At 45.3% G+C, this 26,236-nt stretch overlaps 7 protein-coding genes and 1 long non-coding RNA gene across 14 annotated transcripts; 5 read left to right on the top strand and 3 right to left on the bottom strand.

Moving 5' to 3' along the window:
* The first annotated feature begins 1,663 nt into the window (after positions 1 to 1,663).
* Positions 1,664 to 5,221, top strand: LOC136185596 (uncharacterized). 2 transcript variants are annotated; one of them, XM_065972799.1, is made up of 10 exons: positions 1,664 to 2,674; positions 2,741 to 3,027; positions 3,113 to 3,309; positions 3,384 to 3,428; positions 3,491 to 3,552; positions 3,604 to 3,694; positions 3,757 to 4,122; positions 4,187 to 4,474; positions 4,532 to 4,915; positions 4,975 to 5,221. In XM_065972799.1, the coding sequence occupies exons 6-10, from the start codon at positions 3,619 to 3,621 to the stop codon at positions 4,998 to 5,000; spliced, it is 1,140 nt and encodes a 379-aa protein (XP_065828871.1). In that variant the 5' UTR covers positions 1,664 to 2,674; positions 2,741 to 3,027; positions 3,113 to 3,309; positions 3,384 to 3,428; positions 3,491 to 3,552; positions 3,604 to 3,618; the 3' UTR covers positions 5,001 to 5,221. The 2 variants fall into 2 exon arrangements, with proteins under 2 accessions (XP_065828871.1, XP_065828944.1); XM_065972872.1 differs by having other exon boundaries at positions 1,664 to 3,027; positions 3,113 to 3,298.
* Positions 5,222 to 6,299: 1,078 nt separating this feature from the next.
* LOC136183793 (uncharacterized) lies at positions 6,300 to 8,402 on the top strand. 2 transcript variants are annotated; one of them, XM_065970565.1, is made up of 8 exons: positions 6,300 to 6,540; positions 6,630 to 6,686; positions 6,740 to 6,789; positions 6,838 to 6,953; positions 7,016 to 7,387; positions 7,446 to 7,718; positions 7,773 to 8,153; positions 8,214 to 8,402. In XM_065970565.1, exons 4-8 carry the CDS (start codon positions 6,854 to 6,856, stop codon positions 8,234 to 8,236), a joined length of 1,149 nt encoding a protein of 382 aa, XP_065826637.1. In that variant the 5' UTR covers positions 6,300 to 6,540; positions 6,630 to 6,686; positions 6,740 to 6,789; positions 6,838 to 6,853; the 3' UTR covers positions 8,237 to 8,402. The 2 variants fall into 2 exon arrangements, with proteins under 2 accessions (XP_065826637.1, XP_065826628.1); XM_065970556.1 differs by having other exon boundaries at positions 6,630 to 6,709; positions 6,760 to 6,789.
* A 618-nt stretch (positions 8,403 to 9,020) lies between these two features.
* Positions 9,021 to 10,736, top strand: LOC136199606 (uncharacterized). Its single transcript, XM_065989846.1, has 5 exons — positions 9,021 to 9,190; positions 9,251 to 9,634; positions 9,693 to 10,046; positions 10,095 to 10,478; positions 10,545 to 10,736. Exons 1-5 carry the CDS (start codon positions 9,094 to 9,096, stop codon positions 10,568 to 10,570), a joined length of 1,245 nt encoding a protein of 414 aa, XP_065845918.1. The 5' UTR covers positions 9,021 to 9,093; the 3' UTR covers positions 10,571 to 10,736.
* Positions 10,612 to 11,187, bottom strand: LOC136199608 (uncharacterized). Its single transcript, XR_010673107.1, has 2 exons — positions 10,959 to 11,187; positions 10,612 to 10,727 (listed from the first exon to the last, which is right to left on the bottom strand). It is a non-coding gene; the product is annotated as an uncharacterized lncRNA (long non-coding RNA).
* LOC136199607 (uncharacterized) lies at positions 11,041 to 12,948 on the top strand. The gene is made up of 5 exons (XM_065989847.1): positions 11,041 to 11,332; positions 11,606 to 12,040; positions 12,097 to 12,336; positions 12,394 to 12,777; positions 12,839 to 12,948. The coding sequence occupies exons 1-5, from the start codon at positions 11,230 to 11,232 to the stop codon at positions 12,862 to 12,864; spliced, it is 1,188 nt and encodes a 395-aa protein (XP_065845919.1). The 5' UTR covers positions 11,041 to 11,229; the 3' UTR covers positions 12,865 to 12,948.
* Positions 12,949 to 13,310: 362 nt separating this feature from the next.
* Positions 13,311 to 15,035, top strand: LOC136183709 (uncharacterized). The gene is made up of 5 exons (XM_065970444.1): positions 13,311 to 13,427; positions 13,678 to 14,091; positions 14,147 to 14,392; positions 14,448 to 14,828; positions 14,882 to 15,035. The coding sequence occupies exons 1-5, from the start codon at positions 13,343 to 13,345 to the stop codon at positions 14,905 to 14,907; spliced, it is 1,152 nt and encodes a 383-aa protein (XP_065826516.1). The 5' UTR covers positions 13,311 to 13,342; the 3' UTR covers positions 14,908 to 15,035.
* A 3,698-nt stretch (positions 15,036 to 18,733) lies between these two features.
* On the bottom strand, positions 18,734 to 21,443 carry LOC136189192 (uncharacterized). Its single transcript, XM_065977080.1, has 6 exons — positions 21,314 to 21,443; positions 20,949 to 21,132; positions 20,605 to 20,896; positions 20,042 to 20,531; positions 19,890 to 19,990; positions 18,734 to 19,838 (listed from the first exon to the last, which is right to left on the bottom strand). The coding sequence occupies exons 1-6, from the start codon at positions 21,441 to 21,443 to the stop codon at positions 18,849 to 18,851; spliced, it is 2,187 nt and encodes a 728-aa protein (XP_065833152.1). The 3' UTR covers positions 18,734 to 18,848.
* A 526-nt stretch (positions 21,444 to 21,969) lies between these two features.
* LOC136189162 (uncharacterized) lies at positions 21,970 to 25,497 on the bottom strand. Of its 5 annotated transcripts, none has more exons than XM_065977060.1 (14): positions 25,403 to 25,497; positions 25,250 to 25,346; positions 25,077 to 25,190; positions 24,770 to 24,830; positions 24,334 to 24,696; positions 23,894 to 24,160; positions 23,788 to 23,839; positions 23,498 to 23,732; positions 22,731 to 23,443; positions 22,552 to 22,678; positions 22,453 to 22,500; positions 22,342 to 22,399; positions 22,208 to 22,248; positions 21,970 to 22,155 (listed from the first exon to the last, which is right to left on the bottom strand). In XM_065977060.1, the coding sequence occupies exons 4-14, from the start codon at positions 24,816 to 24,818 to the stop codon at positions 22,042 to 22,044; spliced, it is 2,067 nt and encodes a 688-aa protein (XP_065833132.1). In that variant the 5' UTR covers positions 24,819 to 24,830; positions 25,077 to 25,190; positions 25,250 to 25,346; positions 25,403 to 25,497; the 3' UTR covers positions 21,970 to 22,041. The 5 variants fall into 5 exon arrangements, with proteins under 5 accessions (XP_065833132.1, XP_065833107.1, XP_065833123.1 ...); XM_065977035.1 differs by having other exon boundaries at positions 25,103 to 25,190; XM_065977051.1 differs by having other exon boundaries at positions 25,103 to 25,176.
* Between the last annotated feature and the right edge of the window lie 739 nt (positions 25,498 to 26,236).

The following is a 26,236-nucleotide window of genomic DNA, read 5'->3' as shown; positions in this document are numbered from 1 at the left end:
GTCCAACTGCTTTCTATTTCGCGTCAAAATCACAATAAAGTTGACGAGCATCAGTAGGCCTAACGTTCCCGTTGATCACAACAACATGTGTCTGGGTACTTGGACGGTTTCGTACGACCTCGATATGGCCGCTTTGCAGTCGCCTGAATTCGCCATCGTCTCGGAGGGCGAGGACGAGAAGAAGAGGTCAAGAAAGAACGGGTGAGATAGTTTCTCTTTTCTTTCTTTTCGCAGCGTTTTCTTTTAGCGCACGGTAACACTAGATTCTTCGTTTGATTCGTCCGAAAATTGTGCAAATTTGGATCAACTAACACCGCGACCATGAATCGAGAATTACTACAGGTACGAGTTTGGTAAAGTAAAATCGAGATGGGGCCTCGTTCGAGGAACTCGTCGCAAAATCAAAGCCCAACGCTCTTCTCGTTCTCTAGACTCATTCAATCATCTTAAAAAACAGCCATCCGCGTTCTCTGCAGACATCCGCAGACATCTCTCTTCTGACGACATACGGGGTTTGATCAAAATAAAGCGGTTGAGTTTAGCGCACCTTCGACGCTTCGTACACGAATCCCTCGCTTCATTTCTCGCTCTAGTAGACATAAGAGCCAGGCGAGGAACGATGAAAGCATCCGTGTAGAGCAGGCAAACCATTATACGGGGAGCTGACGCCTCACCCACGTTCGACTGACATCTTTCATTTCATTACTTGATGAGAGTTGTAAATGAACTTCTACTTTCCAATCGTACAGTAATTTTTTAAGATAAAACACATGCACACTGTCAAATGATCATTAGCTGTCACTTGATACACTCCTCGCTCAATTTCTCGCTCTAGTAGACATTAGAGTACTGAAAAAGCTAGGCGAGAAAGAAGGCGTTCCGTGTGTACAGCAGACGGAAGCTGACACCTCACTCATGCAAGGTATTAACTAGATGAGTGTTTCATCTTCTCATTTCCAATCATAAAAGTTACTGAGGCTATAAAAATGCACGACGACAAATAATCAATAATCAATAACTAAACAGAAATTGCTGTGACTTGATACACCATGCATATGGGCGATTCCCTGCTACAGTAGTACCGAAAAGAGACAGAGAAAACGACATGGCAATGAAAAGAGTTTATTCGTTCAAAAACACAGCCAGCTCAAACAGATGAAACTGAAATGTTTCAACTTTGTGATCTCTGCACAAGTGAAGACCTTGACCTCGGCTTCAATTTTTGACTGTAGCTAGATGTGTGTGAAGTTGTGCTAACGTACGTAATTCCTGACGTAGAATTCGGATGAATTTCAAGGCGAATGCTCCAGTTCGTTGTAGGCGATTGTGGTGCAACGATAGAGCTACTACTATATGTGCCGCTACACTTGCTAACTGAATCATTGCCGCCAAAAGCATCAGCAGCGTTTGGATCGTAGTAGATAAAACCCACGCAGTAATTTCCGTCGCAGATTTGAAGATACGGACACTGTCGTTACCCGGGTACGTAAAGAAAAAGCCAATCTGAATGGAGTAGGCTTTATCGTCATCTAGAACTCCAGCTTCAATCAATTTGACCTTTGACACAGTATATTTATATACATGTATATATAAATGCCAGTCTATCCCATGTGTAAATAAGCTATTTACTCTAAACAATACACCAAACTCCGTTGGTCCAGTACTGAATTCGATTGTTTGTGCGGACACCGAAGACCGTGTCTCCGTAAAAGTCGCGTGAGTTTGGAGCCAGAGAGGAGACATGTAGCGATAGAGTAGCAGCGCCGAACTCGAAACACTCTGTCGTGTTTCGATCATAGGAAAACAAACGTTACCTGGCTCGGAGTTGATGAGGACACGGCAGATGTTGGAGGAGGAGCGTCCGTCTGAACGTGCGTGAACATAAACTTCCTCAAACGACAAAAATAACTCACCGATTCTCCGTTGCTGGATGCGTCACTTTTAAGTTGAATGTAGTCGTCAAGTGGAAGGCACACACTGGACCCCGACGACGGCATAACTAAGACGAAAGAACGATCGCCTCCTGTACACTCATCTGATGCCGCCGCAGATCCTGGCCAGGAACTTGAAACAATGACCACGAGCAACAAGGACGACATCATTTTCTCGTACAAGCCAAAAGACCGCAGAAGTGGCAAAGCCAGACATTAGTATAGGGCTCGTGTGTCTGGTCCGGAGTCTGCTAAGAGAAGATAGACGTATCCTTAGCTCCTTATAGAGAGAAACGCGTCGCTTAATTAATTAATAATTGTGCTCCGTCACGCGCTTCTGCTCAGTTGAGCTGTGTCGTTGCGAAAAACGACCTTTTTTCGCTTGCGGTCGGCTAGTAGTTGTGAACCCGCGACGTCAAGCTTGTTATACCTCTCTCTATCTCTTCATAAGAAAATTCAATTCTTGACCTCAATCGCTCTAAGTACCCAAGTGTAGGAATAGCCGAAGCGGCGACGAAACACATACTGTAACGCGGTATGCTTGTGCTCATAATAACTGGGACATCGAGACCCCGATTGAGACATACTGAGACCCCTAGACACACTTAGGACCCAGTATCACTACTATGTCTCAATTGCGGTCACGGTATGCCTCAGACGGGGTCCTTCGCCCCGTGGGGACAAGAGACATACGCGAGGAAGTTACAACAGGTTTACTATAGCTACCAAAACGAGCAAATGAAGTAATTATCTCCTAACCTAAACAAAGATTTCGTTGTTGATCTTAATTAACTAATTCGTTTCCTTAGGGAAACGTTTAAATCGCTGAACATGTCGATTAACTGTTCAACCAGATGTGAAACCAAGCGGAGTCAAGAGAACGGTTCTTCTGTGAAATAGCACTCGAGTCGAATTTCGAAGCGAAAAAGAAGGGGGGCCGCCTCATTCGAGGAACTCGTCGCGAAATCAAAGCCCAACGCTCTCCTCGTTCTCTAGACTCATTCAATCATCTTAACTATTAAGAGTGAAAGCGAAAGCACGTTTAATTCAGGGGCAGCTGGACGACGTAGAAACGAAAAATGGAAGATGCTTCAAAGTAATATTGTGATTATCCAGATACGCATCCACGCCCTAGAAACTAATGCAGCTACCCCACGGAGAGTACGTCCTTCTCTCTTTAGGTATATATTGAGCGGAGTCGCCGCAGTTTTTCAGTTCCCTTCGCTGTTCAGTGCAGTGGCGTATCCGACTCCTACTCTTCAGTTCGATTGCCGTCGCCGTAATCATCAGTTCCCTGCGTTGGATTCGTCCAAGAATCGGTCAAATTTGGAACAACAAACATCGCGACGTGAATCTAGAACTACTAAGTACGTACAAGGTAAAATCGAGATGGGGGCCTCATTCAAGGAACTCGTCAGGAAATCAAAGCCCAACGCTCTCCTCGTTCTCTAGACTCATTGAATCATCTTAACTATCCAGAGTCAGGATCCACTGGAGGTGAGTCATCCGACGTAGAATGCAAATGGAAAATGCTTCGAAGTAATATTGTGATTATTCAGATACGCATCGAAGTCCTAGAAACTAAAGTAAGCAACGCCACGGAGAGTACGTCCTTCCCTTTGTAGGTATATTGAGCGGAGTCGCCGCAGTTTTTCACTAGCCTTTATTGCAGTGGCCTATCAGCACAATGACGAGGCTCTTTCTCTTCTATTCGATTGCCGTCGCCGTAATAATCATCAGTTCCTTCTCGCATGCAGGGAAACGTACGAACGAAAACTATTGACATGACAAATTGTCAGTGCAGGCTAAAATATGTCTTTTTTAGCTGAAAAACAGATAAAATTTCTGTATTCATCGAAAGTGTATTGGAATGCGTTTCACAGTCATTTTCGTATTCAGTACAAAGTTATGAGGGCGTCTGCCTTTCTTCGTATTTCCTACACTCAACAATGTGTCATCGGAAGGACCGGTCGTGAATGGGAATACGCTAGATCCAGTTACGTTGAAATGAATTTGGACCTGAATCCGTCTCAAAAGACCAAAACGGCCTGTAGCCAAATATATGGCACTGACGAGAAACCGAAGGAAAATTGCGAAAGATTTCGTCTTAAAATCAAGATTACATACCAAAACTATCAAATCAAGCATGTAACGCGACCGGACTGGCGGGACACCTGTGCTTCTCGCAAAAGTAAGACTCCTTACCTGGTTTTGCAGTTTGAACATACTAATTAATTAATTAATTGTATCAACAGCGAGATACACGGCAAATTGCGATTTCAACCACAAAGACAGCTGCGGTTATCGTAACGACTTGTGCAGCCTAGGTTCCTGGAATTATGGCGGTGAAACCGCGAATGATCACTCTACCAGCAAAGAGAGGAGACCGCTTCGCGATTTCGACACGCCCGTATCGTGTGGTCTTTTGTCTGAACTAGACTTGGAGGTCTTACAGCCATCCGAATTCAACGAGTTGGAACAGCCACCCAAATTCAAAGAATCAGTTGAAACGCCTGAGACAATAATAGCAAAGAGGGCAGCACGTAAAATATATGAGTGAACTGATTAAATAGATATATTTCCTACCGTAAATTTTTCAGATGACTATTATCTATGTGTTAACTGTAAAAAAGCTGGACGAACAGTCGCTGTAACCGGAATAATCAACTCGCCGATCCTCACCAAGCACGCGAGATATAACAAAGCCCTGCGATTTGGCTATACATTTGAACACTCCGGCGTCCATAGCTTATTTGTGGCATTGATTTGCGTATCCGATAATAACAGAATTCTGCGTTTGAAAGACGAATATGCTCACTTTAGATTGGTCAATAGAAAAGAGCAACCCAAGAATCTGAATGATGCGGCATGCTTGGATCTTCACACCTTTCTGGGCGGCTGCAAACGGTTTCAAGTTCAATTTGTCGGCGGTGCTAGGGGTAGCAGGCTCATCATCGATGACGTCAAATACTCTTCGCGTTGCCGTAAGGAAATGTTTGAAATTTTTAGCCGAATAGTCAGCTATCTTTTTCTGTGCGTGTAGCCTCTGGGAAGTACGACAACAGATGAATGCAGTCGACTGTTTTGAGAACGAACTGGGTGTCACGGTAGTTTTTCTGACTTTTGTGCTCGTGTTGGTGTCATTTCTGTGTTTCTGTGTTCTTTCGTTGCGTTTCAGTTAGAAACTACCGGAACGATATGTTTTAGGAAGGGTGTTACGTTATCAGCATGTGTACAAGCACAACTGTGGGTGCAGTGGTAGGTGAATTGAGACGTGCTTGCATATTCTACTTTGGCCGTGGCGTGCAGTTTCATTGCCAAACAGTCAGCGATCCTTTCCTGTGGGGTGAAAAACTGCCACTTTGAAAACGAGAGCGCGCGTAGCTATCACAACACATATGTGCCTGAGCCGTCTGGGCTCCTGGAAGATTGGAGACGACTTGTCACCGCTTCAATCGAGATCCCCAGCATATATATATATACGTATATGTACGTCTTCAAAAGAGGTCAAGCGTACGAGTCATATACTGAAATGAAGTAAACGTCTTTCACTGTTATAGAGCTACTGGAAATCAAAACCTAAAGCTCTTCTCGTCGTCTAAACTCGTTAAATCACAACAATTCAGAAGACAAACAACAGCGCGCCTAATCGGGAGCAGCGGAAAGTGACTCATTGAACGTCGACGAAAATTTCGCTAGAATGCAATAATTCAGTACGTAATTCATCCAACATTCGCTTCCACCGTGACGTTCATGGGAACTAGAGAAGCCAAAGAGCAATGGAAACCGGGAATTAAGCAGCTAGCGGATGCGGCTACCATTAAGCCACATTTTTCCCTGTAGCAGCGGTCCTAGCAACACGATGGAGAATACGCCCTGCTGGGGAGGTATACATTGAGCCTCCTCGCGACCGTTTATCAGTACAATTCGGTGCAGTGCAATGACGAGACTCTTGCTCTTCTATTCGATTGCCGTCGCCGTAATCATCAGTTCCTTCTGTCAGCTAAGCTCCGGTGAATGGTCCCCCAATCAGTGGAACGTATTAAAACCTATTGAAATGACAGATCGCCAGTGCAGGGCTGAAATGTCGTCTTTTTTTAGATGAAGAACGGACGAAGACTCTGTATTCATCAAGAATGATCCACCAGAGTCCAACTGCTTTCTATTTCGCGTCAAAATCACAATAAAGTTGACTCGCATCAGTTAGACAGTAAGAGTTTAGTGACACCTGCAATCGTGACGAACGTAAGACACACCCACGACGAGCACGTCTCTCTCTCTCTATCGATCATACGTCCCTTTCTAGAGAGATTCACGGCGAAGTGTGCCTTTGAAAACAAGGACACGTGTGGCTATCGCAACGACATGTGTCTGGGTCCTTGGACGGCCTCTGGCGCCGCTTCGCGATCCCTATTCGGCGATCGATCTCCTGACAAATCTCGACATGGCCGCTTTCGGAGGGCGAGGACGAGAAGAAGAGGTCCAAGCAAGATGAAGACTTCACATGTTCTTTTAGCGCACGGTAACACTATTCTTCGTAAAATTGCATATCTAAAATTGTGCAAATTTGGATCAACTAACACCGCGACCATGAATCGAGAACTACTAGGTACGAGTTTGGTAAAGTAAAGTCGAGATGGGGCCTCGTTCGAGGAACTCGTCGCAAAATCAAAGCCCAACGCTCTTCTCGTTCTCTAGACTCATTCAATCATCCGGAAGAAAAACAACAACACGTTTAATTCAGGTCCGCGGGAAGTGAGTCGTCAACCCAACCAAAAGTAATATTGTGACATGCGTCCCCACCCTAGAAACTAAAGAGCCGTTCTAGCAACGCCACGGAGAGTACGTCCTGCTCTCGGTAGGTATATATTGAGCGGAGTCGCGGCAGTTTATCAGTACCCTTCAGTTCAGTGGCCAATATTATGACGAGACTCTTGCTCTTCTATTCGATTGCCGTCGCCGTAATCATCAGTCCCGTCTGCTCCGGCGAATCGCAATGGTCCCAATCGAATGCAGTGGAACGTACGAAAACTATTGAGATGGCAGATCGTCTGTGCAGGCTAAAATGTCGTCTTTTTTTTTAGATGAAGAACGGACGAAAATTGTGTATTCATCGAGAGTGGCTTGGAATCCGTTTAATAGCCATTTTCGTGTTCAATACAAAGTCTTCACGGCGTCTTCCTCACTTCGTATTTCCTATGCTCTACAATGTGCCAGGCTCAAAGAGTACTTTTGGGGTGCATGGTCCAAATGGGTTTACAAGAGCGCCAAATACATTGACATGAATTTGGACCTCAATCCGTCTCAAGACACCAAAACGGCTTGCATCCAATTATACGGCATCGACGAGGAACCGAAGTGCAACAAATTTCGTCTTAAAATCAAGATTGAATACACAAGCGAGAAAGTTGATCATCTAACGCTAACGGACACCTGCAGTACTAATTCTAGCGAAAGTAAGACTTCTGCTTGGACATATTAATTAATTAATTAATTAATTAATTGTATCAACAGCGAGATACAAGGCAAATTGCGATTTCAACGAGAAAGACAGCTGCGGTTATCGTAACGACTTGTGCAGCCTAGTTCCCTGGAAATTTAACGAGTATGCTCACATCGAAGACACCGATAGCATCAAACCGCTTCAAGATTTGGACACGCCCATATCATGTGAACTTTTGTCTAAACTAGACTTGACGGTCTTGCAGCCACCCGAGTTCCTTTCTGAGGAGAAAAAGAAAAGATCAGTTGAAACGCCTGAAACAAGAATAGCGAAGAGTGTATCAAGTAAAAGATACGAGCGACTTGATTAAATAGATATTTCATACCATAAATTTGCAGATGGCTATTATCTATGTATTGACGGAAGGGATGCTGGAGAAATCGTTGCGACCGGAATAATCAACTCGCCGATCCTCACCAAGCACGCGCAATATAACAAAGCCCTGCAATTTGGCTATACATTTGAACGCTCCGGCGTCCATAGCTTAGTTGTGGCATTGATTTGCGTATCCAATGGAGACAGAATTATGCATTTGAAAGACGACTTTACTCACTTCAGAATGAACAATGAAGTAGAGCAACCCACGGATCGGTCGGACGTGATATGCTTGGATATTCACACCTTTCTGAACGGCTGCGAAAAGTTTCAAGTTCAATTTGCCGGCGGTGCTAGGAGCAGCAGGCTCATCATCGACGACATCTACTACAGATCGAACTGCCGTAAGTAAATCTCACGCGTTTCTTAGCCTAACAGTCAGCGATCCTTTCCCGTGTGCGTAGCCTCTGGGTACGACAACAGATGAGTGCAGTCGACCGTTTTGAGAACGAACTGAGCGCCACGGTGGTTTTTGTGACTTTTTGCTGCGTGTACGTTTGTGTCTGTGTCATGCCTGTGTTCTTGATCGCTGCGTTTTTGTTTCTGTGTTCTTTTTGCTGCGTTTCAGTGTGAAACTACCGGAATGATATGTTATTGGCATGTGTAAGCACAACTGTGTGTGGGGTGGTGGAAGATGTTTGAAGTTTCGGCGATCCTTTCCTGTACATAGCCTCTGGGAAGTACAGTACGAAAGGATAAAGTGAAAAACGAGAACACGTGTAGCGACCACAAACGACATGTATCTGGGCCGTCTTATATACGTTTGACTGACGACGACGCAGGTCAGAGGTAAGAGTCGTTTTTTTGCTGCGTGTTGTGTTACAACAGCAAGCAGCTCAGAATGATGTGGAGGGTAGGGGGATTTTACACTCTGAAATAAGTCTTATAGAGCTACTGGATATCAAAACCTAAAGCTCTTCTCGTCGTCTAGACTCGTTAAATATCACAACTATTCGGAAGACAAACAACAGCGCGCTTAATCGAGAGCAGCGGAAAGTGACTCATCGAAAATCTGGCGATAATAAATTCATACGACATTCGCTTCCACCGTGACGTTCATGGGAACTAGCGAAGCCGAAAAGTCGGCCATGGAAACCGGGAATTAAGGAGCGGATGCGGCTACCATAAAGCCGGCTTCTCTTCCGCTAAAGGGATTCAGGAGAGGGATTCAGGATTTTCCCTGTAGCAGCGGTCCTAGCAACACGATGGAGAATACGCCCTGCTGGGGAGGTATATATTGAGCCTCCTCGCGACCTTTTATCAGTGCAGTGGCATATCAGCCCAATGACGAGACTCTTGCTCTTCTATTCGATTGCCGTCGCCGTAATCATCAGTTCCTTCTGTCAGCTATGCTCTGGCGGATGGTCCCAATCAGTGGAACGTATTAAAAACTATTGAGATGGCAGATCGCCCGTGCAGGCTGAAATGTCGTCTTTTTTAGCTCAACAACGGACGAAGATCCTGTATTCAGCGAGAGTGGCTTGGGCTCCGTCTCATAGCCATTTTCGAATCCAATACAAAGTCTTCACATCGCCTTCCTCGCTTCGTATTTCCTATTCCCAAGAATGTGCCAGGTGGGGCGTAGTTGGCCAAAAGGCTTGGTGGCAAAAGAAGTACGGATGGATCTACAAGAAAAGCGAATGGATCGACATGAATTTAAACCTGGATCCGTCTCAAGCCACCAAAGCAGCCTGTAGCCAATTATTCGACAAAGACCAGCCACCAAAAGGATGGTGCAAGAAATTTCGTCTCAAAATCAGGATTCAACACACAAACGAACAAGTCGATCATCTGGAGTTAACGGACACCTGTAATTTTGGTGAAAGTAAGACTCGAGCTTCCTTTTTGAAATTTTTTAATTAGTACTATTTTGTGTTTTACAGCGAGATACACGGCAGATTGCAATTTTGACAACGGAGACAGCTGCGGTTATCGTAACGACTTATGCAGCCTTACTCCCTGGAAAATCGACGACAACATCGAACCGCTTCGAGACGTTCACACGCCTCAGTCGTGTAGTCTTTTGTCTCAACTAGACATGGAGGTCTTGCAGCCACCCGAATTCGAGTCGCCTTTTGACTACAAAGAACCCGAGTACCCAATTAGAAATGATGATGATGACGAAAAAGACTTTCCAGACAAAGAGATGGAAGAAGAAGAGGAAGAAGGATATGACAAGAAAAAGAAAAGATCAGTTGAATCAATACCGGAAACAAGAATAGCAAAGAGTGCATCAAGTAAACTATATAAGTGGTCTGATTAAATACAGTAACTACCTACTATAGATGATTATTATCTCTATGTCGACGGAAGAGCAGGTGGACGAAAAATCGTTGCAACAGCAATAGTCAACTCGCCTAACCTCACCAGGCACGAGCAATTCAATAGCGCCCTACAGTTTGGCTATAGATTTGAACACTCCGGCGTTCATTATTTATTCATCGCATTGGTTTGCCTATCCGATGCAGGCAGACTCATACCTTTGCGAGACGACTCTACTCACTTCAAATTGGTCAACGGGAAAGAGCAGCGCGAGGATCTGGCGGACGTGACGTGCTTGGATATTCACACCTTTTTGAAGGGCTGCGAACAATTTCAAGTTAGATTTGTGGGCGCTGCTAGGGGTAGCAGGCTCACCATCGACGACATCCACTACAGCTCGAACTGCCGTAAGTAAAAATCTCAGAGAAGTTTCTTGGCCTAACAGTCAGCGATCCTTTCCTGTGTGCGTATAGCCTCTGGGAGGTACGACAACAGATGAGTGCAGTCGAGACCGTTTGAGAACGAACTGACGTCACGGTGTGTAATATTTTTGCTGGGTGTACTTTCGTGTCTGTGTGCTTGATCCACCGCGTTTTTGTTTCTGTGTTCTGTCGTTGCGTTTCAGTGTGCTGATTAGAGAAGTCCACCGTGGGAAACTACCGGAACGAGATGCAAATTTAGGGAGGGTACAGTACAGGGGTTACATTAGTTATCTGCATGTGTGCAAGCTTGTGTGGGTGGGCGCCCTTTGTCCCCTTGGCTAAGATACTCTCCCAGCACGTTCCCCGAGGAACGAAGCTAGGTGTGGCTAACGGTCCGCGAATGACAACAGATCGATGTCGAGAGTTACCAGCATGAGTCACTGATCTAAACCTTCGCTTTCTCACCCTTTCCTTTTGTCCCAGCAGCCCGAGCAGTTGGTGCCGGGTTAACTAAGGATTCGGTCTCGTGTCTAATCGAATTCCGCAGGAGAGCGAACCGTGTGTGTGGACAGGCGCTAGGCGGCGTCCGTCAAACGACGTCTGGCTTCGTGGCTAACGAAAACAAGGGTGCGGCTCGGCTTGGTCCTATTTCAGATCCGGTTTTGCCGTGCAGAAGGATCGCGGACCCCACGGAGACCACCCAAACTCGTCCGAAGAGAGATTTCTGCAAACGGCCATGCTTCAACGTCCGGGTTCTGTCGTCGTCCTGGGCTTTATCTCCTTTTTTGTCAGCCTATGCTCTCCTGGATCGACGTGGTTTTCACCTCCATCCAGTCCAGGTTGAGTAAAATCAGAGGAAATCTAGACCCGGCCCTTGCGAAAGCCCGCGCGCGCGCGCGCGCGCCCCCCCGGTTCGCCGGCTAGCTAATGTTTTTTTCTTGAACCAACATTGTAGCTGGTTCCCAAGCATGAATAAGCGCGACATTTGTACTCTATACTTCACGTTTACACTGTAGAGTCTAACCCTAACCGTTTTTGAGCCCCCGCCGAGCCCTCGCATACGACGTAGACCATAAATAGTACTAAGAGGCCGTGGTCATTACTCTTTCCAGGTTTCGTAATAACGAAGACAAAAAAGATCGTTTCACGACAGCTCGTCTGGTCTCCATTCACAAGCCACGTCAGCGTGGCCTATAAAATAAACTCGCCGGCGCCGTCAGAATTTTCCATTTCCTTCGTTCAACAGTGCATGAAATGGGAAGCCAAGTTCGAGACGCGCACCATTGAGTTCTGGGGCAATAAGAAAACCATCAAAATTTTTGTCGGTTTCGGATGGAGCTACGTGGACAGAAAATCGGGCACAATGATCGTAGATAGAAGTGTGTCCGACGAGAAGAAATACGCCTGCGACAAGCTGTTTGACATTCGCGATCCACCAGAGTCCAACTGCTTTTCTTTTCGCGTCAAAATCACAATAAAGTTGACGAGCATCAGCAACGTTCCTGTTGATTATCCGGAGTTCAGTGACACCTGCAATCGTGACGAACGTAAGAGATGACACACACCCACGGACAAGCAATGGATACGTACTTTCCTTTTCTAGAGAGATTCACGGCGAACTGTGACTTCGAAAACAAGGACGCGTGTGGCTATCACAACGACATGTGTCTGGGCCCTTGGACGGTTTCGTACGGCCTGGCGCCGCTTCGCGATCCCTATTCGTCGTCGTGCGATCTTCTGACGAATCTCGACATGGCCGCTTTGCAGTCGCCTGAATTCTCCATCGTTCCAGAGGGAGAGAGCGAGGAGAAGAGGTCAGTCAAGAGTCGTCAAAAAAGAATCGGTGAGATAACATTAATTGTATTTATTTATTTATTTATTTGATATTTTATCTTTGAAGTCTATTCCTCGTTGCTCCTCGATCCCATCAAATTCGGACAAACGTACATCATGACGGGAATAATCAATACGCCTACTCTCACGAAGCACGCCAGCTTCAACAAAGCAATGGAGTTCACCTATTTCTTCGAAAATTATGGCGTTCATCAGTTAGTCGTTTCGATGCTCTGCGTATCGAACGGATACCGAGTCCTTCCCATGCGTGAGGGCTTCTCCCATTATCGCTTGATAAACGGAGTAGAACTGGCCGTTGACAAGAAGGGGCCAAAGTGTTTGAATATTCACTCGTTCTTAGGGGATTGCACGCAGTTTCAAGTCCAGTTTGCAGGCGGCGCGAGGGGTAGCCGACTCATGGTCGACGACATCTATTTTAACTCCGGCTGCAGTAAGTTAGCTCCTCAATTCTGATAAAGGAATTTTCTAAATTGTTTTCTTTGTACGTGCAGCGTCTGGCAGCTACGACAACGTGTGAGAACGAAAGTAAAATGTGCTTGCAGTGTGAATGCTTTCCGTCTTTTGCGAGCTGGTACGTTGCATGTGTTTCCTGTTATAGCAGTCCGTTGGCTAGGGTGTGGTCCTATGAAAACAATGACTCTGCCCTTATTAAGTAATATTTCAAGGTAAGGTGTGGCTAGTTCCTGCATGGTTCAAATACCCGAATCCAGGAACTCGTGTATAGCGTCTACTTACAGTCTTGCCGTCGGAGCCCCGAGCTCTAAGGATTCGCTTTAGATATGAGTGTAGCCGGCGCACTTGGCGTGAGAGGGCGTACAGCGCAGCGTCTTTGTACTTTCGTTTGTTGACGCCATGATTGTGCTAAGAAATGAAAAAGTCTGGGTCATATAACTGACCTCAACCGTAGCGGTTCAAATAACTGAACCTTACAATTGACCAGTACGTTCAGACCGCGTCCAACCACTCATCAGCAGGGTGCGACTCCGGGCCGCGAAATGCTTTCTCGCCCGAACTCTATCGCAGTTTCAAGCGTCGTCTTTTTCTTCTGCTTTTGCTCTCCTGGATTGGCATGGTGGAACAGTGAGTGAGATCGCGTAAAAATGCGTGGTGGAGTCACTCCGCGGGCCCTGTTCTTGGGAGAGCTTGCCGCCGTGCAAAATGTGCCTAAAAATTCTAGCTTGTTTAGTGCTAGAATACAGATTGTTCAAGTTGCTACCGTGACTACGTGCATGCCGTGTGCACCGAGTTCCTTCGACTCGAGCGAGCGACAAGAGACGAGCATAGTTCAGTCTTATTAGTGACTCTAATTACATTTCTGATTACCTTCTAGGCTTCCCTTCCCAGACTAGGACAATCTATTCACCGAGACTCGTTTGGTCTCCATTTACTAGTCATTTCAGCGTCGACTATATAATTGAATCACGACCCATCGAATTTTCAATTTCTTATGTTCAACAGTGCATGACCTTTGGACTCACCTACACGTTCAAAACAACCAGTTGGGATCATAGAATAAAAACTCCCCGTTTTGGAGGGCGCTACAGAGACAGGTTATCAAGGACTATGAGGGTTGATACAAGTACGTATAACCCAGAGAAACACGCCTGTGATCAGTTATTCAACGTCCGCGACAAACCAGCGCCAGGCTGCTTATTCTTCCGGGTCAAAATTACAATAAGACAAAAGCTCGGCAAAGTTCCGGTTTACCGTCCGCAGTTCAGCGACTCCTGCAATCGGGACCAAGGTAAAACACGGAGAGCGGCTTTGTCGGTTCACTTAAAAATTAGTGTACTTCCCAGAGAGATTTAAGGCAGATTGCGACTTTAAAGACAAAAACACGTGTGGCTACCGCAACGACATGTGTATGGGCCCCTGGAACGTTGCAGAGCACCTATCACCGCTTCATGATCCCGATACGTCTTCGTGCGACCTCCTGTCTGGTCTAGATATGTTAGCTTTGCAGTTGCCTGATTTTGACGTAGTCCCAGATGAAGCGAGTAAGAGAAAGAGGTCAGTCAACAGACGCCCTAAAAGACATTTATCAGGCAAGATATCATCAATTAATCGCATCAGTTTATTTACGTAAAATTTACCTTAAAGATTCCGCCTTATTTCTTGATCCTGTAAAGTTCGGGAAATCGCACGTCATGACAGGAATATTCAACACGCCCACTCTCACCAAGCACGCCAGCTTCAATAAAGCAATGGAGTTCACCTATATCTTTGAACACGACGGCGTTCACCAGTTAGTCGTTGCAATGCTCTGCATATCTGATAAATCCAGAGTCCTTTACATGCGAAAAGACTTCGTCCATTATCGCTTGACAAACGAAGAAGAACTGGACGATGACAATTCAGAGGCAAAGTGCTTGGATATCCATTCGTTCTTGGGAAGCTGCGAGAAGTTTCAAGTTCAATTTTTAGGCGCTGCTAGGGGTAGCAAGCTCATGGTTGACGACATCTATTTTCACTCAAACTGCCGTACGTCGACGTGCCTCAGTCTTGATAAAACTCTCTAATCCGTTTTTTTGCAGCATCTGGCTCGTTTGACAACCAGTGAACGGCTGCTTTACGCTGAGTTGCCTGAGAAGGACGTGAAAATTGATGCTTTGTGCTTGCTGATTGTTACGCATGTTTTCTTGTCAATATAGGATAGGAAAACCTGTTCCGTCAGTTGTTGTGATGTGTTGCTGGTTCCGTGTAGCTAAGGTTTATGCTGTTCGATGGTCTTCTTTGTTTTCGCAGCAAGCGCCAAAAAATAAATACCTAAAAGTCGTCGTTGAATCCACCGCTAAGCGTTTGTTCTGTTGTCGGTGAAATGGATGTTGAGCAGGCCAGAAAAATCACCTGGAGTCAAAAACGTGTTTGGCGGCGGCAACTAGATTGCAACCGGAAGGAAGACCTAAAACAGAATGACTCTTTTGCTTTGAGGTCGATCTTCCATCTGCAGCAACTCGAGCCGAGTCAGCAGCCACGTTGGTACAAAATTGCAAACAAAATAGGTATAAAAAGAAGGACGTCTACTGTCCACGACATAGTAGTGGTATTCACCATCCTAATCTTCAGCTCCTTGACTAACAACGCTGAACTCGCGCTCTGCCTGCAGTAAGTTGGCTTCGCAATTCTGATAAAGGAATTTTCTAAATCGTTTCCTTTGTACGTGCAGCATCTGGCAGCTACGACAACGTGTGAGAACGAATGCTTGTATGCTAAAGTAAAATGTGGCTGCGCTGTGTGAATGCTTTCCGTCTTGCGAGCTGGTACGTTGCATGTGTCCCTGTTATAGTTTGTTGGCTAAGATGTCGTCCTATCAAAAATATGACTCCGCCTTCTCAATGAAATGTTTCCTGTGCTCTGGTTCAAATAGGGAGACGGGCTTGTCTAAGAGGTTGTTAAGTTCCAAGCATCGTTGTCGTCTCTTTCGTCTGAAACAAAAACCTCCGGAAAATCATCGTTCATAAAACAGGCATGCACATACCAACCTCTCTCATTCAAAAGAGTGCCTTCTCAAAGATCAGTTGATAACTGATTTTACTTTGAATCGTAAGAGACGCATCAACAATACGACGTCACATTTTTGGCCTCGGTAACTTTAAATCATGAAATTTTTGATTATGAATAGTTGGACTTAAATAAGCTTTCAGTAGCCCTCACCTGAGATCAACTTAGAAGCTGTAGATACTGACGTGCTGTGCTGTCCCTAAGTACATAGAATCTACAGACAGGTACACTGAAAATCATTTTAACCTTCAACTATGTGCGAAACCGAATTCTAGAAATAGCGTACATGTCTTCGTTCAAGTTAATCACGAGCCATAGGCAGCAACATGCATCCAGAAAATCCTGACGCTAGGAGAAACTACTGTAAGCAGCGATAATAGTTTCTGGATGAATGCCGCATTTCTCGCAAGCTTCAATGAGGACATTGACCGTGGCTTCACGACCACGACTCAACTTCCAAGCGTTTAGGAACATCATTGCCCGAACAACATTGTCGTCAGCTATTCGCCTGTAGTGTAGTATATCACTAATTTCTCCTGTCAAAAGCGAAGCAAGTTCTTCCCACGTTGACTTCAGTAACTTTGCTACAACGTGGATGAGGGCGGAGTTTACTTCTCCAGGGAGCGAATCTGGTACTCTTCCGTTAAATGAGTTTTTACCAGAAAATCTAGAATTGACGGGCAGCGATTGCCCCAACACCCTGCTTTTTTTGTCCACTGACCTCCTACCAAACGTGAACGATGTGAACGTGAAAATTGACCAAATTGAGGCAATAAAAGCTTCCGTCAGAGAGATCCAAATCGTTGACGCAAGCCATGTTGACTCTACGTTAATTTTAGCCATTGCACCGTAAGATAAAATCCGTATAATCCAACATATAAATGAGACAATAGATGAAAATCGGCGCGTCTCACGAGACACATTTTTTAGTAAAACTCTAATAGTTTGCGGAGTTTCTTTGACTTCACTACTTGGATCGTTCTCTGAGCATTTGCATTTGTAACATATCTTTCGATAGAGATCCTGACAGCCATCCGTGCCGTTGAGTATGTCGCAAAAGTCATTAAAAGTGGGCCACTGTCTATCTCGAAGATAATCGAGCAGCATTTTCCCTGCCTCTGTGCTGTTAACCCGCGCTACGCAATGGAGTTCCTTGCACTCCGAGGCTGTAAGGAGACCGCCAGATCGAAGATTCCCTAAAAGAGGACCTCTCGCGACGAATGCGGCGAGAAGAGCGGCAAGCTCGTCCCTGTTCCAGTCCTGTCCCCAGTTCGGATCTGCCATTTCGCGTGCGGAGAGTACGTACAACGCGACTGCGCAACATAATAATATTTGCTATGCAGGAATGCAGGGCGGGTCTGGAAAAAAGAAAGTTGACACTGTAGCTAGTTCTAGCCCTCCGTTTCTTCGCGAACAACGCTGAACTCACGCTCGACGGCCGCGTAGCCGAAAAACGACTGGAGCACCTTGACGACGACTAATTTTGCCGAACTGGCGAAATTCTTAAAATTCTCGTGAACGAATTTTACCATGGTCGACAGAGTGAATTCGACGGCGACGATTTTCTCGTGTTCGAACTTGTCCTTGAATCCGGCCGACGTGAATCGCGTCCTCATCTGCTCGACGGTCAGCCGACGATCGGGACGAATTCTCGCATCATTCAAATCGACGAAACCGCGCGCGCACGGACCCCATTCGTGCGTGTCGTGCTTCAAATAGATCGTTGCCAGGGTGATGACGTCGAAATCGTCGCCTTCTAAATGAACGCCTAATTCTTCGTCGAGACCTCGAGCCGCCGTTCAGATGAGCGATATCGTCGCTTCGCCCGTTTTGGGGTCGATCTCTTTCGTAATCTTTTATTGAGCAGCTCTCCACCGCGCCGATTCCCAGACGGCATCTCCGGAAAATCGTCGTCGTCATCATTGCCGTCTCCGTTTGCCTAGACGATGAGATGAGCTGGACATTAGACTGGCATCCGTTTTGTTGCATTCACATCTAGAAATTATATGATACTGATTGGCCCATTTCCCTCCCCACAGGGGCTAAAGAACTACGATTATGCAAGCCTAACAACTGCAAGCTAAGGAGAAAGTCGCCGAGGACGAAACGTCCATCGGACGAAAATTGAAATTGAAAGCGAGACCCGTGCTTGCCTTTTCCTTCGAGCAACAGCTTCTTGAGCTTCTTTAGATCGTTTGCGTCTGCCTTCGCATCGTTGTCAAGCCATTGTTAGACAAGAGAAATGCTTTTCTCGAGCCATTCTGGCGCTCTTCCTGAAGACATCGCGCGTGTATAACGTACGCTACGCCACATAGAAACCACGCTCTTCGTGAGTTTGGGACTTTGTGCGTCGGCCAGCGGAGCCTTCGTATAATGTAGTGTCACTAAGGATTGCGTTCGTGAGCTATCAATCATGGTCGAGGCGACGACGAGTGTGATAGAGGTGGGTAGACTCTACTAGGGACAAATCATCTTCAGAGCTACAGGACATGCAAAACATTCTAGATAAACGTTAAGCGAGCTGCTTCCTGCAGAATAATAGCGAAGAGAACCTAATTTCAAGGTATTCTTCGTGGCCAAAGAGTGAAAATCCAAGTGATAGTTTCCTACGAGTTCGTCTACAAAATCAGAGCTTAGCCCTTTATACATACGTATTTTCTACGTCTTGCTTCATCGCCGTGCATTCCAGTAAGCCACCGTTCACTGGCTCCCTGTACTGTATGTGCCTAAAGGGTCTGGTTCCGTGTGGTTATGCTGTCCGATAGTGTAGGGACCAGGCCAAATTTATCTGGGAACTAGATTGCAACCAAAAATTACTTTACGCGCGTTTTCAACCTTGGCTACAAGGAAGACCTAGAACAGAATGATTATTTTGTTTTGGGATTGATCTTCCATCTGCAGCGAATACGAAACTTGAAAATTGCAAACAAAATAGGTATATAAAAAAAAGAAAGATTTCTTCTGTCTATGACATTGTAGTCAGTAGTAGAGTCAAGAGTCCTAATCTTCCTCACTAACAACGCTGAATTCGCGTTCAACGGCCGCGTAGCCGAAAAACGACTGGAGCACCTTGACGACGACCAATTTCGCCGAACTGGCGAAATTCTTAAAATTCTCGCGAACGAATTTCACCATGGTCGAAAGTGTGAATTCGACGGCAACGATTTTCTCGTGCTCGAACTTATCCTTGAATCCGGCCGACGTGAATCGCGTCCTCATCTGCTCGACGGTCAGCCGACGATCGGGACGAATTCTCGCGTCGTTCAAATCGACGAAACCGCACAGACCCCATTCGTGCCAATCGTGCTTCAAATAGATCGTAGACAGAGTGATGGCGTCGAGATCGCCGCCTTCTAAATGAACGCCCAATTCTTCGTCGAGACCTCGAGCCGCCGTTCTGACGAGCGATATCGTCGCTTCGCCCGTTATGGGATCAATCGTTTCGTAGTCTTTTATCGAGCAGCTCTCCACCGCGCCGCACGTGAAATTATCCGGACTCGCCAGTCCGATGCGCTTCGCTCGACGAGTGAAGACGAACATGGGAGGCTTGTCGGCCGTTACTATGGCAACGTGAAGACCGAACGCATTGCTGAACGTCGGATTGACAATTCCTTTCGACGGGACGACTTCGTGCTTCGTTTCCATGGGAAGCTCTTTCCACGTTTCGCGCATCGCTCGATGGACGCAGTAGGTCGTCTGGGCGAATTGGAGAACGACCTGCTGTTCTTCGTCGTCGCCGGCTCGAGGTAGCTGGAGCAGTTTTAGGCCGATACACGGATTGTCGTCGATGATCTTTTCGCGAGCCTTCTTCTGAAATTCTCTCAAATGTTTCATGAAGTTTTCTTCGTAGATTGCTAGTTGTCCTTCTAGTTGGTTGACAATCGGCTTCGCGGCTCCGCTTGCGGTGATTTCGCGCTTCACTTGGCAGCGGAGTGACGAATGAGGATAGCCAGGCAGAGGACATTTCGTTGCATAGCTTCCTTCCGTTGACTAGAAACGGTACAGAGAGGGAAATACGCTGTATTAAAAACGTTACAGTACCTCTGTTACGCAGCTATCAGCCACGAAGATTTCCGTCTTCAGAAATCCACACGTGAAATATTCAGCTGATATCTGCTCGACGTCAAACGGATTCTTCCGGTCTACATTTATCGTTGCATTATCACGCTGCGCACAAGTCCCCCCTCACTGACCTCGAAACGACGTCTCGTACAAGTCCGGTGCAGTCAATCTCTCCTTGGGATCCTCGCAGTAGCTAGCCTTCACTATCTCATTCAACGTTCCAGGCAATTGGCTCGGAATCTCATAGCGATTCCCAGACGGCATCTCCGGAAAATCGTCCTCGTCATCCTCGTCTGCTACAGAGCTAGCAGACGTCTCCGTTTGCCTAGACGACGAGCCGGACATTAGACTGGCATCTGATGACATAAAAATCGGATCAGGTGACCACGGCTTTTTGCCTGTCACAAGGAAGAGCAGCACCAGTCCGTAGCTGTACATATCGCTACGAACTAGAGCGTCCCTAGGCAAGTCATCAAGAGAAAATTGACTGTGATAATTTTCAGGCGCTTTCCACAGGGCGTGTCCACGATACGATCTCATCTTATTCTTTTGATCGACTGCGAGAGCCAAGCCAAAATCGGCTAACTTTACTCTGGGATTCGGTAGTTGGTTTTCATCAAGCTAAAGAAAAAACTATCATTAAAGGTATTACAATTATTTATTTATTTATTTATTTATTTATTTATTTATATACCAATAGATTATCTGGCTTGAGATCCATGTGAGCGATTGGTGGTTGTCTTGTGTGCAAATAGGTGAGTCCGCTCAGAATTTGCTCGCCGAAATTCCACACGTCCACGTGATCCAAGCCGTGCTTCTCCGCGTTCGAGCGCTTCTTGACGTATCGTTCCAAATTGCTCGGAACGAATTCCATGACGAGAAAGTGACGTCCAATCGGAATCTCCTTCTGACGAGAATCCTTGAAGTCGTTGATCATCGTCTCGCCTTGGCCTCGAAATTCGACCACGTGATCGTGTCTAAGTTCTCTAGAGCAACGTGAGAATCAATTCAACATTTGTGTCTCGGTTTTCTCAATACTTTAACATTCTTCCTTCGCGGAAGAAGTCGGGTAATTTATTTTTATTGAGCACTTTTACAGCGACTCTTCGTCCGGCCAGCTGAGCTTCATACACAGTGGCAAATGCGCCCTGTTTTGCTAGTCGTTTCCACGGCTTTGCACTCAAATCGGATTGTTCTACCCGACTGTCTTTGTTGTATTCATCTAGAAATGATATTAGGTTAGATTATAAATAAATCTGCTAATAGCGATTAGGCCATTTCCCCACAGGCTTGAAAACGAAGCTGCAGACCTAAGATTTGGCAAACCTAGCTAAGGAGCAAGTCGCTGAGGACGAAAAGTCCATCGGACGAAAATTGAAATTGAAAGTGAGACCCGTGCTTGCCTTTTCCTTCAAGTAACAGCTTCTTGAGCTTTCTTAGATCATTTGTGTCTGCCTTTCTATTGTTGTCAAGCCATTCTTGGACAAGAGAAATGCTTTTCTCGAGCCATTCTGGCGCTCTTCCTGAAGACATCGTGCGGGTATAACGTGCGCTACGCCACCTAGACCACGCTCCATCCGCTCCATCGTGAGTGAGTTCTGTGCCTTTCTGCGACGTCCAGCGGAGCTTGCATACAATGTAGCGTTACTGAGGATTGTATTCGATTGTTGTCGAGCCGATGACGAGCGTGATAGAGCCAAGTAAGAGGCGTCAAGACGCTAGAAAACATTCAAAACATCCTACTAATAGATGAAAACGTTCAAGCAAGCTGCGTCCTGCAAACTCAAGCCAATATAATTATACGCAATGCATGGTTGGCAGAGAAGACAAAAAAGGCAACAAAAGTCTTCTGGTGTCGTGCGTTACTTTCATCGCTTGTGTAGGTACGTGGAACAGATGCAGTGCTCGGAATCTCCTGAATCTCCTCTTACATCTATGCTGGAATTCATTGCAGAGACGCTTAGCCGAGTAAGTCGACCTGCAGACTTCCGCGCGTTGACGAACGTTTCTGCGAGTACGCTGCAAATGAGCCTAGCTTGCGGCAGTCATCCCTGGCTGCTACCTGGATCATACGATTTTATTCAAACTTGTACTAAAACCAAAACTTATTTGAGTAAAAAAACGGCATTGCTCAAACAGACGTTTCTGTATACTGAGCAGATAGCGTTTCTGTAGCAGATAGCGTTTTTGTTTGCTGAGCAGATGGTGGCTTTAACTTTCTGTAGATTACACTTTTTAACCAATTCTAAAATGTTATTCTAAATAGAGCATTGACATGTACATGGTCTTTCACTTACGAGGAGACGTAATAATTGGGTCCGGAGAAACCGCAGAATTCCTAAAGAGACCCCATGTTAGTAGACAGTAATGTCAACTTGTTATTGACTACTAGTTAATTAAGTCTGTAGACTTAACTGTGTACCGCACGCACCTCTACTTGATAGTTCTCTTGCAATTCTTGTCGCTTTAGATGAATCATCTTTTGGCGCCTATGTCGGAAAAGGTATAACTGCTGTACGAAGCAATTATAAATAAACTCTACCAGTATTTTCAAAATGACGTCATTTGTCTGAGAGCTGACATCAATTGCCTGCATTGAAAAATTAATCTTTAGGTAAACAACTAATTTCCAAATACGTACAGAAATATCTAAATTTTCTGTCACTGCTTGAACTTGATCTAAAGTCATCAGGGAAAAAACCCATGAAGCGTATGACTTTTCGTTCAAAACTAGACCAAGCTTTGTGTGAAACTGAAAGAGGCCAAATCTAAAAATAGGGATTACTGACAGAAAGACAGTGCACTCCTACATGCACGTACTTCCCCTGCTCATCTCCGTATTCAACAGTGTCATTTTCAATCTTGATAACACGAAGATAAGGTCTGCCTAGATGCTCCCGAAACCAATCCTTCCATTCGCGGCGAATTTTTCTTCGGAAGTACAGTTTAACAACAAGTTTTTTTGTCTTGTCACTCCAAGGATCGCCGTTAAATTGTTTGTCAAACTCATTGACATTTTCTTCTTCTTCCAAAATTTCTATGCATTCAGACAGAAGTCCTTTTCTTGGTATAGAAAGAGTTCTTTCACAACTACTAGTTGTTTCTTCGCATTCACGCCTAAGTCCTTTGTTTGATTTGAAAATAGTTTTCGGGGTCCACGCTAACTCTAGTTCTTTATATAAGCTCCTAAACGTTTCAGCAACAGGGAGTCTTGAGCATTCACCAAAGTCTGGCATTTTTGTTGCGTTGGTCATAACTACAGAAGTTATTTGGCTTTCGGTCACTGTCTCAAGCTTTTTAATTGCGTCAATGTGCCTCTGATTTTTTGATTCTCCATTCTTAATGAAGTAAAGAATAAACACGGCTGCATTAGGTTCAATAGACTTTTTTATAGCTTTGCAAATGTCGTCGTCCGAAAACCTAGCTTTGGTGTCGCCCAGGCCTGGCGTGTCAGTAAAACTAAGTTGAAACGGAGCTGCACCGCCGTCTGTTTGAAATGCGCGAGTGTACGTAGTGACCTTGTCCGTCACGGACTAGACAACGCAATTAGTGAATGTACATGGCATCATGACACAGACATAACATACCCCTTGTCCAGGTACGGCTTCTGTAGCCATTGTGCCAAATGTTCGATTCATAGTTCTCGTTTTTCCCATACCTGTTTGACCAACAGCTATTATTTGAACGTGTCTCTTGTCTGAAGGAACATATTTTTCTGCATCCTGTATGTATTTTTCGGAGTCTTCAGATTTTGTCATCTGCTTCGCTTCAAGCGAACGCAAAGAAGTGGACCAGTACGATGACTGGTTGTCCGAATCAGTACTAGTGAACAGACGGTTAATGAAACTACTACGTAGCGTATGCGTATCTACAGTACCCTGATCGAGGCTCGTCTTGCTGTCGATATGGCTCCAAGACACTTTTGTACCCTGAAAAGATTACAAAAATGACATCAATCTATTATGGCTGTACAGTAAATGTACCGTCCAAGCCTAATTTATCAATCAATTCTTCTGCAGTCCCCAAACGTTCAGATTCGCACAATCCTTGCAGCAGCTTTTCAATTGTTGCACTTTTCCCCTTCATCGTCTTCCACTTGTCAAAAGCCCTTTGGCACTTCAACGGAATGCTTCTTTCCCCATCACAGTCATCGAGATGATTGCTGCGAAGGCCCAATTGCAGGAAAAGCAATTTCCAGTCGTGACCAAATTGACCGCATGCAAAAGAAATTGCACGATCAAGTTCTGAATCTAAAGAGAAAAACTGCAGCTAGAATGCATTGTGCAAAACACATTCCCCCAAATTTTGGCTATCTTTTTAATATTACATCTGTACGCGGTTTGGATTCGTACTTATGCGTCCTAATGAGTACTGCTTAATTAAAGGAGGAAAAGTCTCTGCCAGACAAAAAATTTAATCATACCAGCATTGCTGTCTTTGTCTAACCCAGGTCCCGAGGCAAGCGTTTTTCCGGCGAGTTTCTCCCTAAAGGCCAGAAACTTGTTGTGCATGTCAGGCAAATCGGTCTCTTTCGCCGCAATTCCCAATAATTCTGCGATTTTAGTCTCGTCCCAGCCAAGGCGTGGAAGTTTACTTTCCACCAGAAACAGAAGGTCGCTAGCAGTGGGAAGGGAGTCGCGGGTTTGAGGCAGCCACTCGATATTGTGTGCACTGCAAACATAGACCATGGCGTGACGAAATTTTTTTTGATAACTTTCTGAAAAGCTGATTATTTCGTCTAGTTCTACCACAATATCGAACAGTTCCTTGCTGTAACTCTTCCTCGCTAAATTTAGTAAAGGAACAATACTGAAGAAGAAGAAAACAGCGAGGCTTTGCCCGCGTCACTGTGCCAGTACCTGGTTTCCTTTGCGGCTGAGTACTTGCGTCCTCGTTGGAATCATTCATTGTGAAATACACCTATAACAAAAAGTAGTTCAATACACTCATAATTTAATTATGGTTGGGAATCCCCAATGCCTAGACTCATTGTTGGTTTTAACCTAATTAGGGAAATTTCTAATCACTTGGTTCGGGGTCGGTTCGGGATGAGTATTTTTCTACAGTCCGTTTATACGTAAATAGGCAGAAGCGCCACTTTGAATGCATGTCGTCACTGTTGTTTTTGTTTTTGTGGTGTCCCACCTCACTGCATGAGCTCCTTACTTGACGGGTTAACTAGGTATTCTCACTTTGGCAAGCGCAGAGACGATGGCAGATGCTGTTCCTAAGGCTGCTATAAAATCTCTCGCGTGTACACTGACAGCTAGAGCACAAAACCTTAAGGCAAAAATTTTAACACATTACTAAGGTCTGACACCCGGAGCTAACATACGTACCTAATTCAATTCGTTGTCAGGAACCTTGAGGAACCTTGAGATAACTTCAAGTGTAGCTACCGTGACCAGCAGCAAGCTGACCGTACAGAGATGCGTGCTGAGACAACTGGCTAATTATAGCAGACGAGTTGCTCCATATGTAGATGGACTCACGAGCTGATCCAGCCCACGAACGTTTCTACTCAGACGTGCGTTCAGACAGTGGGAGAAACCATGCTTCTCTTTTCTCTCAGTGGCAATCACTTTCCCAGCAACGTCGCTTTAGATAATTCACCTTCATCTCTGCTCAAATCTTCTTGAATAAAAATAGACTATAATGCGTTTGATTTTTGGTTAAAATCTCGTCTCTTTCAAAGATACGCGTATAAGCAAAAAATCGTGGCTAGCACTACTTTCTGGGCAATTCAATTTAAATTATTAAAAATATTGACCATAATTGTAGCCAAACAGCGAATACAATAGGAATCTCCTTCTGAAGAGAATCCTTGAAGTCGTCGTTTCGCCTTGGCCTCGAAATTCCACCACATAATTGTGCCTCAGTTCACTAGCAGCGTGAGAATCAATAGGACGACCGCGTCTCCATTTTCTTTATACTTTAATTAATAGTCTTTCTTTCGCCGAAGAAGTCGGGTAATTTATTCTTATTGAGCACTTTTACAGCGACTCTTCGTCCGGCCAGCTGAGCTTCATATACTGTGGCAAAGCGCCCTGTTTTGCTAGTCGTCTCCACGGCTTTGCACTCAAATCAGATTGTTCTACACGGCTGTCTTTGATATGGGATTAGCCATTTTCCCACAGGGTTGAAAACGAAGCTACAGACCTACGATTTGGCTAAGGAGAAAGTCGCCGAGGACAAAACATCCATCGGACGAAAATTGAAATTGAAAGCGAGACCCGTGCTTGCCTTTTCCTTCAAGCAAGAGCTTCTTGAGCTTTTCTAGATCGTTTGCGTCTGCCTTCGTATCGTTGTCAAGCCATTCTTGGACA

The sequence above is a fragment of the Oscarella lobularis genome, chromosome 1, assembly GCF_947507565.1.
Source record: "Oscarella lobularis chromosome 1, ooOscLobu1.1, whole genome shotgun sequence".
In the NCBI taxonomy this organism is placed as follows: Eukaryota; Metazoa; Porifera; class Homoscleromorpha; order Homosclerophorida; family Oscarellidae; genus Oscarella; species Oscarella lobularis.
Note: the sequence above shows the minus strand (reverse complement) of the source record. Positions and strands in the feature narration are given on the sequence as shown.

What these genes read in the sequence shown, in the direction of transcription:
- LOC136185596 (XM_065972799.1), top strand. Translation starts at nt 3,619, where the DNA reads ATGACGAGGCTCTTTCTCTTCTATTCGATTGCCGTCGCCGTAATAATC. An exon ending in CACCTGTGCTTCTCGCAAAA is followed by an intron (nt 4,123 to 4,186) that starts GTAAGACTCCTT and finishes TTGTATCAACAG; the next exon opens with CGAGATACACGGCAAATTGC. An exon ending in AATAGCAAAGAGGGCAGCAC is followed by an intron (nt 4,475 to 4,531) that starts GTAAAATATATG and finishes TAAATTTTTCAG; the next exon opens with ATGACTATTATCTATGTGTT.
- LOC136183793 (XM_065970565.1), top strand. Translation starts at nt 6,854, where the DNA reads ATGACGAGACTCTTGCTCTTCTATTCGATTGCCGTCGCCGTAATCATC. An exon ending in CCAATCGAATGCAGTGGAAC is followed by an intron (nt 6,954 to 7,015) that starts GTACGAAAACTA and finishes CTTTTTTTTTAG; the next exon opens with ATGAAGAACGGACGAAAATT. An exon ending in AATAGCGAAGAGTGTATCAA is followed by an intron (nt 7,719 to 7,772) that starts GTAAAAGATACG and finishes ATAAATTTGCAG; the next exon opens with ATGGCTATTATCTATGTATT.
- LOC136199606 (XM_065989846.1), top strand. Translation starts at nt 9,094, where the DNA reads ATGACGAGACTCTTGCTCTTCTATTCGATTGCCGTCGCCGTAATCATC. An exon ending in ATGGTCCCAATCAGTGGAAC is followed by an intron (nt 9,191 to 9,250) that starts GTATTAAAAACT and finishes CGTCTTTTTTAG; the next exon opens with CTCAACAACGGACGAAGATC. An exon ending in CACCTGTAATTTTGGTGAAA is followed by an intron (nt 9,635 to 9,692) that starts GTAAGACTCGAG and finishes TGTGTTTTACAG; the next exon opens with CGAGATACACGGCAGATTGC.
- LOC136199607 (XM_065989847.1), top strand. Translation starts at nt 11,230, where the DNA reads ATGCTTCAACGTCCGGGTTCTGTCGTCGTCCTGGGCTTTATCTCCTTT. An exon ending in GAGTCGTCAAAAAAGAATCG is followed by an intron (nt 12,337 to 12,393) that starts GTGAGATAACAT and finishes TTATCTTTGAAG; the next exon opens with TCTATTCCTCGTTGCTCCTC. An exon ending in CTATTTTAACTCCGGCTGCA is followed by an intron (nt 12,778 to 12,838) that starts GTAAGTTAGCTC and finishes TTGTACGTGCAG; the next exon opens with CGTCTGGCAGCTACGACAAC.
- LOC136183709 (XM_065970444.1), top strand. Translation starts at nt 13,343, where the DNA reads ATGCTTTCTCGCCCGAACTCTATCGCAGTTTCAAGCGTCGTCTTTTTC. An exon ending in CTCCTGCAATCGGGACCAAG is followed by an intron (nt 14,092 to 14,146) that starts GTAAAACACGGA and finishes TGTACTTCCCAG; the next exon opens with AGAGATTTAAGGCAGATTGC. An exon ending in CCCTAAAAGACATTTATCAG is followed by an intron (nt 14,393 to 14,447) that starts GCAAGATATCAT and finishes TTTACCTTAAAG; the next exon opens with ATTCCGCCTTATTTCTTGAT.
- LOC136189192 (XM_065977080.1), bottom strand. Translation starts at nt 21,443, where the DNA reads ATGTCTTCAGGAAGAGCGCCAGAATGGCTCGAGAAAAGCATTTCTCTT. An exon ending in GCTGTTACTTGAAGGAAAAG is followed by an intron (nt 21,133 to 21,313) that starts GCAAGCACGGGT and finishes TATCATTTCTAG; the next exon opens with ATGAATACAACAAAGACAGT. An exon ending in TCAAGCCAGATAATCTATTG is followed by an intron (nt 20,532 to 20,604) that starts GTATATAAATAA and finishes TTTTTTCTTTAG; the next exon opens with CTTGATGAAAACCAACTACC.
- LOC136189162 (XM_065977060.1), bottom strand. Translation starts at nt 24,818, where the DNA reads ATGAATGATTCCAACGAGGACGCAAGTACTCAGCCGCAAAGGAAACCA. An exon ending in TCAGCCGCAAAGGAAACCAG is followed by an intron (nt 24,697 to 24,769) that starts GTACTGGCACAG and finishes TACTAAATTTAG; the next exon opens with CGAGGAAGAGTTACAGCAAG. An exon ending in AGACAAAGACAGCAATGCTG is followed by an intron (nt 24,161 to 24,333) that starts GTATGATTAAAT and finishes TTTTCTCTTTAG; the next exon opens with ATTCAGAACTTGATCGTGCA.